This window comes from Chelonoidis abingdonii, chromosome 3 (assembly GCF_003597395.2).
Source record: "Chelonoidis abingdonii isolate Lonesome George chromosome 3, CheloAbing_2.0, whole genome shotgun sequence".
Lineage (NCBI taxonomy): Eukaryota > Metazoa > Chordata > Testudines > Testudinidae > Chelonoidis > Chelonoidis abingdonii.
Genome location: NC_133771.1, coordinates 168,395,629 through 168,407,709, shown reverse-complemented (window position 1 = coordinate 168,407,709; position 12,081 = coordinate 168,395,629). Strand labels below are relative to the sequence as shown.

The 12,081-nt window shown below is 45.3% G+C and overlaps 1 protein-coding gene across 1 annotated transcript; it reads right to left on the bottom strand.

Annotated features, from left to right (window-relative positions):
* Window positions 1-5,837: 5,837 nt before the first annotated feature.
* Window positions 5,838-6,251, bottom strand: PFN3 (profilin 3). The gene has a single exon (XM_032792705.1). The coding sequence runs from the start codon at window positions 6,249-6,251 to the stop codon at window positions 5,838-5,840; it is 414 nt and encodes a 137-aa protein (XP_032648596.1).
* Between the last annotated feature and the right edge of the window lie 5,830 nt (window positions 6,252-12,081).

The following is a 12,081-nucleotide window of genomic DNA, read 5'->3' as shown; positions in this document are numbered from 1 at the left end:
ATGGCCTTATGTCAAGGATTAGCTCTCTGACAGGAACAATACTAGAGCTGTTACTTGAACAGGGAGAGTAGGGAGTGTAATTTGTCATGATGATCTTTAATCCAGATTCTGTGTCAAGCCCCTACAGTGGGATGTTTCTCTGCGTTTCAGATGCGTACCCTGTTTGAACTCAACAGCTCAATGGCCATTTTGCATGATTTTTTTAAATGTAAGGCAGCAGGAGTATTATATTTTTCTAAAGTTTTAAAAACGCATTGCACTTTCATCTACGGATCTTGCCAGGCTTTACAATCATTGCCGAGATGTCTTTTTATCCCTATAGTGCAGGCCTTTATCAGCTTCCCCAGAGCATGCACAGATCCACTGTGATTATTCAAGTTCTGTGGGTGACACTCAATATGTTTGGATAATTGGGGTTACAGAAAATTGAAGGAATTTTCAATTTAACTAATAGAAGATGGGGAACAAGTCACTGTGTCAATGATTGGATATTTGCTTAAAATAATCAAGGTTGCATATGCTTGATAATGGTAAATTCACAGAGTCCAGGATTTACTGCTGTCAGTGTAAAAAGATGCTTTTCAGTGGTGCTAGAACCATGCTACACTGCTGGATAATGGATGATGCCACATACCGATTTAGTTGACTTTTATTACAATAAGGCCTGCTGAAAATCTACAAATCTGCATAAGTGGTTCCCCATAAAGGAAGTGCCTTTGCAGAAGTGTTCTCTGCTAGAAGGCATTCATTATTAATGACCCTATTTTTAATTCTATCATTGCCAATTATTCACCAGAGATTCCCCCAATGTTCATTACACTGAGTTCAGTTCCAGTGCATGACTTACTGAACAAATTGGTTTCTTTGAAGATTATAAATGGAAGCCGTGATGCTTTTATCCACCTCGCCTCCTCTTAAATGGATATTTTGAATCTATTGTTTGTTCTGTTTAGAGGAAATCTAGAAAATTGTGTGTGTGTGTGTGAATTTTGATCTCCCCTGGCCAATTCATCCTGAAAGCCATGTGACTTTCTGACTGAAAGATATAGAAGGTGAGTGAGTTTGTGGCATTGTCTTTCCTCCTCTCCTGTGTTTTGCAGAACTGAAGGAATGGTGTATTGCTAAGGAAAGACAGCCTCAAAACTCAGGAAACCCTTATTCCCAGGTTTGTCCACTAACCACTGGGCCACACCTCTGTGCACTGGGCAGTAGTTTGTAATGTTGGATAATTATGGCCATCAAAGGAATAAGCGTAAGACAGATCACTCCAGAACACTTATGAGCCCAACAATATTTTTCATCAATTTTTCATCAGGGTTCACAACCGTGAACTCTCACAGTGAGTGTATTCAGAATCAGAGGAGCTGGCAGCTAAGGACCCACACCTGAGTCTCTGATGCTCTGGCTTTTGTACTTGGTGAAGCCCATTCTTGGAAAGAACTGAACAATTTTAGCAGAAAGTTTCTAAAAATGTACAGCCTGAGGCAAACACTTGATATGGAAATTTTCAGACTGTACTGTTAAAGTTTGACAATATTATAAGCAACCGAAAACATGGTCTTATAATGGAAAGTGTCAGGTTGCCTTAACTACAGGTGGCACAGCCTGCTCTGCCTATAACTAAATTAGAATCCAGTTAAAACCTGCAGCTCTGTTTGTATTGTAACTAAACCAGACCGTTGTTCTTGTACAGGTTGTTGCAAACCTTTTTGTCTCAGAGGGAATTAACGTATTTGGCTCCTGGATTACATGAGTGTGTCTGAAAATAAAATGAAATCTGCCTGACAAGTTAGTTACTAGCGGTATTTTCAGGAGGTCTTGCGTGTATGAGCAAATCGCCTCTCTCAGGACATGCGAAATACTAATTCAGCTCTATTCTGGATTTCTCACATCACCACAGGAGGAAGGAGCTCATGCAGAGGCTGCTGTTTTCCTGGCTCTTGTTATTTTTCCTGTAGTTTCACCAGACCAGGCTACAGAGGAAGTCAGGGTTAAATGTAACAAACACTCTCTTAGGCTGAGCTAAACAAAAGATCTTTTACCTCAGAGCTTGAGGATTTGGGGAACTGTGGATTCCAGTTCTGTTTAGGCTTTGAAATGATTGTTCTCTAAATTTATTCTGTGTATACAGTCACATGTGCCCTCCCTAGGTTCAGATCACTGGCCGTTATCACTGCAGTGTATAACCAAGGAGCTACTGCTGCCTGGATGCATAACGCTGTTAAAATGTGCAGTACAAACCAGGGCTGTTTTCCTCCATGTCCTAACTGTATTTCTAATTCTAATTCTAAAAGCAAAACTGCTCCACATTCAAGTCCAACCTTTGGTGATGCCCACAAGAAGTGAGCAAACAAACTCCCAAAATTATTCTCTCCTAATCTCCAGTCCTGTCTGCTGTGTCTTTCAGCCTGTATGTGTTGGAGAGCAGAGACTGTATTTTGTGATTTGCTCAGTAAAGAAGACTTCACGCACAACAGAATGTTGAGTCGTTGTTGTGTTGAGCTTGTGGAAGCAAGTGGCAATTTTAACCACAAAGAACTGTGTTCTCTGTGAAGCTTTTTGGCCAGGATAAAAATGCATGATCTGCAGATGCTTAATAAGCAGTGGCTTGTAACGTCATTTTAGGCTCTCAGCAATGTAGGACAGTGCCTGTGTCTTCCTGTGTGTATATATCATATATACTGTCTGGGACTTATGTTAATTTGTTTTAATTGCTGGGTATAAGTATTATCCTTTTGGGGGAAGCGCTTGCTGACCGTGCCTGTGTTGTAGTTTTAATGGAGGGTTCCTTCCTTTTGCTAAGGTGCACTCAAGCTAATGTGTTCGAAGTTTGGTTTCCTTGATACTGTTTTTCATGTGACTGCATGCTCCTGTGGCTTAGGGACCCCTGTGTTCACACCCTGCACACTACTGCAAATATGGCTGTCAGATTTGTACACAATATGCCCAGTGAAATATCATTTGAAAACTACCACCACACTGGTCAACAATATCATTGTTAAATGTGTGTGACATTGTGATACTCGGGAATATTATGCTTTGAAATCTGTGCCTAAAAGGTGTTTGAACCAGGCATGTCAGGGGAAGTTGATAAATATGTTTCCTCAACACAAAGGAAAGAGGCCAACAAACCAACCAAGTGTGGCCAAATTCAATGGGCTATTTGTATTGGAGGCAGCAAGAGGAGAATATTTACACTGTAAAACTGCAGCAGGAAGTAATACGTTGGAACACACCAGCAAGCACCTTAATCAAGATGGAGTTGGGCCTCTAGAGGAGACAGGAGACTATATCCCAGGGAATCAATCTGAAGGCAGATCAGTGCAATGCTGTATTTGATGGGAGGGGTATGTTAACTCCAATTAACAAGCTGTGATGTAGCGACTCTTTAATAGAGCAGCAAACTTTGTACAGTGGTAGGGGCTGCGCATAGCAGAGAAAGGAGCTTGGGGACTGGAGCTCACTGACTGTTACCTGCTAGGCAACGGCTGGGCTGGGAGATCCTTGAGGAGTTTGCTGGTGAGGAAGACAGGCTGGTTTCGCAGGGGAGCTGATGCACAGGCTAATTTTCAGAAAAGCTCACTCTTGCTGAGGCAGAGTGTTCACAGTTCTGAGAGTTCTCAGCAGCATGTTACAGCTACTAATCTTCATATGGGCTTAATATTAGTGCCGTATACAATTAGAAAATTCATATTTATCAAGGAGCACAGAAGATTTTTTTGTACTTCAGATGTATTTAGGAGATGGCCTGTCTAATTTTTGCCATGATCCTGGCTCAGACCTTATTTCTGTGGGGGCCTCGTGCATTCTTCAAAAGCAATTTCCTTGTAGCCCAATGGGATCGGAAAGCTGAGTGATCAGACAATGAGTGTGGTGCGAAGGTGGGGTGCCATTGTGTAATGGGATCCCTTGACAGACTTGCTAGTGTAGAGAGTTGAGCTTTCCTGGCATAGAGGGCGGAGTGCCATAATGTTGTGCTTTGGTATTGTGTAATGCTGGGACTGGCAACTTTTGGCACACGGCCTGCCAGGGAAATCCACTGGCAGACTGGGATGGTTTGTTTACCTGAGCATCTGCAGGTTCAGGCGATCGCAGCTCCAGGCCCACGCCACTTCCCCCATTGGCCTGGAATGGCAAACCACAGCCAGTGGGAACTGTGATCGGCTGAACCTGTGGATGCTGCAGGTAAACAAACCCTCCCAGCCCGCCAGTGGATTTCCCTGATGGGCCGCATGCCAAAGGTTGACGATCCCTGGTGTAATGTATTAAGATCTCCTGGTACAGCACATCACCTGGCACAATGGGGTGTCTTTGTGTGTTGAGGTGTTCGGGCAGAGCAAACAGTCGCCCATTATAGTGAAAGCAGAAGTTTGGTTCTCACGCAATGCCCTGGTTCAATGCCCTGGCAGTGCAGTACCTAGTCTGGCTGGAGCATATATCTACCAGCCTTCAGGAGAAAAAAAAACATGAGACATAATGTCCAAAGGGGATAAATCTGGGGAGGAAGTGCCCCTCCTTTGCTTTTCTTTATTCTCCCAGCCCAGCGCCATCCAGTTCTGCTTCTTGCTGGCTGCTGCATTGTGAAGGAGAAAGTGTTCTCTTTTTCCGGGTTTTGGAGCTGTACTCTGGCTCTGCTCCAGCTCCAGGCAAAAACTTGCAGCTCCACTGCTCCGGAGCTGCTCTGCGCTCCAGCTCTGGGCTCCACTCCAAAGCCCTGCTCTTTTTGCACTGTCCTGGCTAGACCCACCCCTGTATGTGGCATCTCCTGCAAGGGAAGAGGAAGTGCTGCAGCATTCATGACAACATGGCTTTCTCTTGTAGAGGCAGTGCTAGTGGAGTGTGAAGGAATCACAGAACAGAGACCAGCTGATGCAAAGAGGTATGAGGGTACCTATCATGGGAAAGAAAGGGTTGAATGGGGAAGGAACTGGCCCCATCTTCACCAAAAAGTATGGGTGGCTTCAAAAAATCAGTTAAAGAAAGGTCACTTCTGTTCCAAAGTTACTGTAAAATGTGCAGTGATGGAAGCAAACACGTGAAAGATGGATGGGGGCGGTTCTACACCCAGAATTCAGGTCAGCCAATAGGTTTGGCAGCATGAGGCTGCCGTAATAGCCCAACTCTGGATGATCAATAGTTAGCCTCCCAAGTTAGCTGGGCTATTTCCAGTGATACCTGTGGTCAGACTGTGGCTTTATCATCTACACAGCACACATAGCAGAGGTGCAGCCTGTGACACCCAACCCTTCAGGGTTCCAATACTAATTGGACTAGCTACATTCTGCCTTTAATAAACCCTCTAATGGACAACGATACAGAGCTTTGGCTAATAAAATGCCATAATATGAAAGAAAATGAATAGTTCATGTTAGTAATTGCCTAATGGAACATTATCCAAAACAGAATAGAAATTGACTGTCCGAAATAGCCCTGCTATTCCTTAGTGTTTGTGACTGTTCGAAGAAACAAGGAGCAGATGTAATGACCTCAAAGAGTGACAGTCAGGGACTAGCCAGTAAAAGAGACCAAATCCCCCTTTTCTCAAAGCTATTGCTAACAGAGAACTGGGAGAGTGGGAAATGGTCAGGGTACCACATTAGTTGGCTTGGAGACAGACTGATGGGACTGGGGACATTAAGGGTAACAATCGTGTTCAGCACTCCCTCAAGAGATGGGCAGGCAGGTTGCTAGTATAATAGCAAGTTCCTCCACCCCACTCCATCCCACCTGAAGGAAATGAACAAATAGACAGTTACGTGAAATCAGGAATTTGTTTTCTTTCTTTTAAAGCAAGGATAAGCTCATTTTCCTTGGGGGAAGTATCTATGTCCTTTGCTCTAGCTACTCTGGGTTTTCATGCTTGCAATCATCTCATGGACCTTCTTGTTGAGGGCTCCTCCATGGACTCCATTTTTGCCCATGAGGAAGATCAGGGCTCTGGGGGTCTTGCCAATACAGATGGACTTGCTGTCACCCTCTTTGGTTCTGGTGTCCATCACAGCATCTTTTTCCACAAGCAAGTAGTCGCGGATCACACTGCACTTCTTGCCAGCTATGGTGATGCCAGTCTGCAGAAACCCGTTCCTGTCATGGCCTATGATCACCCCCACTTCCTGAGGTGAGATAGCAGCCAGTAGGCCCCCTGGCTTGGAAGCCCACACTGATTTGTTGTCACTGTGCCCCACGATAGCTACATCTTCAATGTTCTTATCCTTTAGGATGGTGTTGATGTAGCTTTTCCAGTCACCCATCCTGCTTTGGTTATCAGAATGCTTCTGAAATGCTCTCAGCCAACTTGTTACCTCTTTGCTTGCCTTCTGAGCTTCAGGACTGGATGCTTTCAAGCTAATTCTGGAGATTTGAACTGAGAATTTGTTTAAGCTGAGGACTCTGAAATGTTCAAGCTGAGGAATCAAGAGGGTTCAGCAGACACTGCTCTTGCTTTGCCAGTCAAGGGAGATCTATTCCCATCACAAAATGGTCATGTGTATGCTTAGACAGTTGCTAAGAGTTTCTTTGTGATGTCAAAAGCATCTGGCATCACAATCTGTAAGCTATTATGATGTCATCTCTCTCTTAAAGTAACAGTATCCTTTATTCCCAAGAAATGTACAAGATGTTGACCCTTCTACTTCCTACTGCAGGAGGGGTCGTTCATACAAACTTCAGTTTTTTATTACCATCCCCAAAGAACATGGAAACTGCTCCATGTTGTGTATCACAGGGCTTGGTGGTGGAAGAATGAAAAGGAAAATGCAGATAGATGTATAGACGTGACAAAACAAGATGAAAATGCAGAAGTCCCAGTACTGTAGTTGTTAAAGATGTTAAAAATTAAAATTCTTTAAGTGAATATTGGATTAGATTCTGCCCCTAGAGAGTCCATGTTTCTTCTAGGCAAAACCATCCTACCACTTGCCCTCTTCCAAAGTCCTAGTCTCAGGGGTGAAAGTAACTTAAAGGACTTCCTGGTACTCCAGAGTCCTGCAGAGGGGATGGGACCTCAACCAGAAGAGGCATGGCCTCTGTCAGAAGAGGTGGGGCCTTTAAATCCCAGGGCTTTTAAATCAGGTTTTAAAGGGCTCAGGGATTCAGCTGAAGCTAGGAGCTGGGCCCTTTAAATCACCCCTAGAGCTACCAGCTGCAGAGACAGCTGGGAGCTCGGGGGTTTGGGCAGGGGTGATAGTAATTTACATTTCTTACCCATATGGTCCAATCGCAAGCAACCCACCTCTCCTACGTACTTCACGGATCCCTCCCATAGCATGACAGAGATAGAGAAAATAAAGCCACTATTACTACTACCAGGACTGTCTGTAATAAAACTTTACTATTGGAATAAGCCTGAAAAAGTGAGAACTCACTGTCACTTTTTTCTCCGTGTCTTTCCTCCTCCTCCAGCCAGGCTGCAGACACTAGGCTCTGTGCTTCTCTCTGCCTGGCTCTGAGCAGCAGCTGCAGGGGCTTCCCTCTAGCTTGCAGCAGGGAGACTGATTGAGGGAGGGAGAAGCCTGCCTCCTGCATAAGAACAGTTTAAACTCAGCTATTCCTTTTGTGGTTCAGTAACATTTCAAAGAGGATCTGCAAGCAGTTTGGACTTCACAACCATGATCCTTTGCTGGGGAGGAAATGGGATAGATTTGAACTTGGAAATGGTTCCTGATTTTGATTGTGTTTTTTGTATATAGGAGATCCCGTCATCCCAGGGGCAGAAAAGAACTGCCCCTGCCATCGTCACACACACCCTCCCCACCATCACCAACTGGGAGTAAAATTAACAAGAATGCCAGAAATGTCTTCTAACCCTGGGGGCTGAACTGTGCAGGGAACACCTGAGTTTAAACTGTTATGCAGGCAGCAGCAGTAGGCATCTCAGCCAGTGTCCCTACTGCAAGCTAGAGCCTAGAGAAGAACCCCTGCGGCAGGGAGGAATGCAGAGCCTTGTCTGCAGCCTGGCTGGAGGAGGGGGAGGGAGGAGACGAGCAACCAATGTGACAGTGAGTTTTCCCCTTCTCCCTGCTTTTATTAGCTCTGGATTTAAGCTGTGCAGTCGAAAGCTTGTATTTGTTGTGTATATTAGTATTGGAGACAAGATCCACTCATCCCGGAGGCAGACAAGGACTGTCCCCGCCATGGTCAAACACACCCACCCGACTTCCCTCAGCTTCTGTGAGTGAAATTAACAAGGATGCTAGAAACCACTCCTAACCCCGAGGGATGAACCACTCAGGGAACAGCTGAGTTTACACTATTCTTACACAGGGGGCAGGCTTCTCCCTCAGGCAGTCTCCTTTTCTTACCGGTCCTCCGTACCGGCCTGTACCCGCTTACTTTCACCTCTGCCCAGTCTAGTGATACCATCTCTTGCTCTGGAGTGTTGAAGGAAACAGAATGTGTAGCCAACATTTACTTACACTTTGCATCCAAAGTATTCTCTATTCTCTGCCTCATCTGTCAGTTGTGTGCTGTGCAGGGAAACTGATGCTGGATCTTGGGCAAACACTCATCAGTATTAACTTGGCATGGCTGAAGGAGGTATTTAAAGTAGAAATGGGCCTAAACCAGTGGTTCCCAAAATTTAACAACTCGTGAACCCCTTTCATGAAAATATTGAATGTCGTGAACCCACTCCTAAAAATGAATATTTCCAGGGATTTTATCCCTTACCTGAGCAAATTATAGAAGTAGTGATCTTGGAAATAATTTGGGTTTTTTATGACATGCTTATTGCACACTATTTATTATTACATTATTATTTATCATTACATTATTCATTTTATTACATTATGAAGATGGCAACACTCTTCCAAGATTTTACTTTTGTAGGTCATATCACTTCAATTAAGCCTCCTACATGTTTCATCAAGGAGTACCAGATATGAACCAGTATGAAGGTATTTAAGAAGCCAACTCAAATATTTTCTCCCACAAGCATTTGGGTCTTGAGCAGTACAGGCAAGTAATGCATGACTACAAAAAAGCTGAAACTTGTTCCACCAGGAAGTCATGGTCACAGGGCTTGGGCTGCTGGCCCTGGCACCTGGGGTCCCTAGGGATGACTCTGTCCACCATTACAGAATTTTTTTCTGAGAACCCCCTGAAACATTTTGCGAACCCCAGCTTGGGAATCACTGGCATAAATCAACCCCCCCCATATCTGACAATTTCTGGACTTTGGATCTGGATATCAACTATGTAGCTAGCCTCTATGTATGTAATGGGTTGAGCAAAACATCCACATACTTAATAGTTTCAGGCCCATCTCTTAATATACAGATGTTATCTCTGGCTAATGTGAACGGACTTCTCTTAGCCTCTGAAACAGTAAAATGAACATCTTATGGAGATTGTGACCTTCTTCACAGCAAGTGCCATGTCTATATCAACCCAACTTTCTCGGCTTCCTCAGCATCCTACCATCAGTGCCAACCTGCATGGGAGCACTCTCAGCTCTTCTATAGCAGTGCCTCCCTAATACATACCACTTCTAACCTCCTGTCCATTCCCCATGGTATATTTGATCACCCATGAAAACTACATGTAAAGAGTATCAACTTTGTAAAGCTATGGTGGAAACAAAGATAATTCTCATTTTATTCCTATAAAATATCATTTCTGATTATTGAGAACATTGGCGGTGGCTATACAATCTTCAGTTATGGCACCTTTCCTCTTTCTCTCTTATTTTTAGGTGGTACAAGTGTTGCACTTCTCTGTGAGGTAGAAAAAAAACGTGGATGTATGTGCTGCAGGAAGAATTCCTGGTGGGGAATGTGCTTCAGGCTAGGACTGCAATGAAAGCTGCTGGGTGTGCAGCACTTTAGGAAACCAGACAATTGATTTAAGCACCTAAAAAGGATTTAGGAGCCTAACATTAGGCACCCATTTTTTAATACCCTGTTGAGGGTGTAAGAAACTCGATCACATAACCAAGTCAACATGCTGAACACCTTGCCTTGAGGGTGAACCCAGTGGTGGTGAACAGTTTCCTGACCACTGAGGACATGGTATCAGCAGGTAAAATGCCACATGATAGTGGTAGGCAAAATAGCATGTTTGTAGAATTTGTCTTTGCTGCTGCCTAGATGTAGTATACAGCAAGGAGAGAGAATGTGGTTGGGAAAGTGATAGAGGAGAGTTGGGAAGAAGTGGCTCTGGGGATCCCAACATTTCAGTGGAACCATGAGCTAGTTAACCTTAATCTGCCCTGGACATAGCTGATTTGTGCCCATAACTGATTTGTGTATCAATACCAAAAAGTTTGGAGTTGCAGTCTGACAGTGATCTGTTGTCTCTCCCTCTGGTCCTGCTTTTGGAGACAGGCATAGGGACAAGTCATGAGTTACACGGGCTGTGGAACAGCCAAAGGACAAAAACAATGAGGAGTCCTTGTGGCACCTTAGAGACTAACACATTTATTTGGGCATAAGCTTTTGTGGGCTAGAACTCGCTTCATCAGATGCATGAAGTGAAAAATACAGGAGCAGACATAAATACATGGAAGGATGGGGGTTGCTTTACCAAGTGTGAGGTCAGTCTAATGAGATAACTCAATTAACAGCAGGATACCAAGGGAGGAAAAATAACTTTTGAAGTGGTAAGAGAGTGGCTCATTACAGACAGTTAACAAGAAGGTGTGAGTAACAGTAGGGAGAAATTAGTATTGGGGAAATTAAGTTTAGGTTAGGTTTTGCCTTTGCTTCTATATGTAAGCTCAGTATGATGTTGGTTGGACATGATAAATTTCCAATTTTGAAGTGAGAAATTAATGACTCAGGGAAACTTTATTGAGAAATCAACTATCAAGTGGTATTGGTCTCTCAGTGAAGATTGTTACACAACAGAAGAGGTATTTTACAGTAACTGGTGTGGGCTGACTATGATCAGTCATGTTGCAAATACATAACTATACCAGAACCTAACTGCACTTTCAAGTGTAGCTTTTTTTTTTTTTTCCTGGCTAAGGGAACAAAGTATCAACAGAGAGTTTAATGTTAGATATCCCAGCTAAAACTCAGTGGACATATGGTAGCTGAGAGAACCTCTGCATAGCTCTACCAGCAGGTTGTGAGGCCTGGTTTGCGCTACACAATTAGGTCCACCTAAGAAGCTTATGTCCACCTAATTATGTCAGTGTACACACTAAAGCCTTGTCCTGCCCATGTAAGTGCCCTGCTACACTGACATAACTCCATCTCCATGAGAGAAGTAGGGCTTCTGTCAGTGTAGTTAGGGCCGACAACGTCTGTGTACACACTGTTTTACTTACCTCTACAGTTGGCTGCCTTGTCTATTTCACAGCTCTAGGCTGGAGCCATGAAATTGACAAGAAACTCCGGCTCCCTGCTTCCAACCTGGCTGTTGTCTGGAGGCTCCCCACTAAGGTAGCCAAGAAGCCAGGTAGGCTGCCCTCCTGTTACTACCCTGGAGTGGGGAGCCAAGAGCCTGGGGGAGGGGCAAGTGGGCTCCCAGGGGCGAGCTGACCTCTCAGTCCTCCCCACTGCCCCTCTTTAGTTTGTGGAAGCGCTCCTGGTGAGCACATGCACCCCCAACAGGAGGAGGGTTGTGTGGATATCAGCCACTGCAGTGATTACTTAAGTCTATAGCGCAGACATGCGTTCAGTCTCATCTCCCAGGCTTTCACCGCCCTAGACATCCACTGACTTCCCTGGCGCGGTTCGCGGCTTTACACCGTCGTCAGGAAGACCCAGGTTCCTTCCCCTGCCCGTCTCCACGCTGTAGTGGGAATTAAGGTCGCGCACCGCATCCCCCCGTAACCGTCGGGGTGTTTGGGATGGTGACGGCGATGGGAGTCAGACAGCGATTTCCAGCTTTCATGCAACGAGCCGCGGACGCAGAGCTAGGAACCGACGTGCCCGGGCGAGGGGCGCAGGCGGAGGCGGAGGCTTTTCCCGCCCCGGCACCCTCGCGGCGGCTGTTTCCAGGGCCCGGGAAGCGGGGCTGGGCGGGGACACGAGCCGTGTGGCTGAGGGGCCCCGGCCCGGAGGGGCGGGATTGTGCGAGCCCGGCCCCGCCCCCGTCCTCATTAGCCGCGGCCTCTGGCCCCTCGCCTCAGTCGCC

Bases quoted from the DNA above. Each gene is read 5' to 3' on its own strand.
- PFN3 (XM_032792705.1), bottom strand. From the start codon at position 6,251: ATGGGTGACTGGAAAAGCTACATCAACACCATCCTAAAGGATAAGAAC.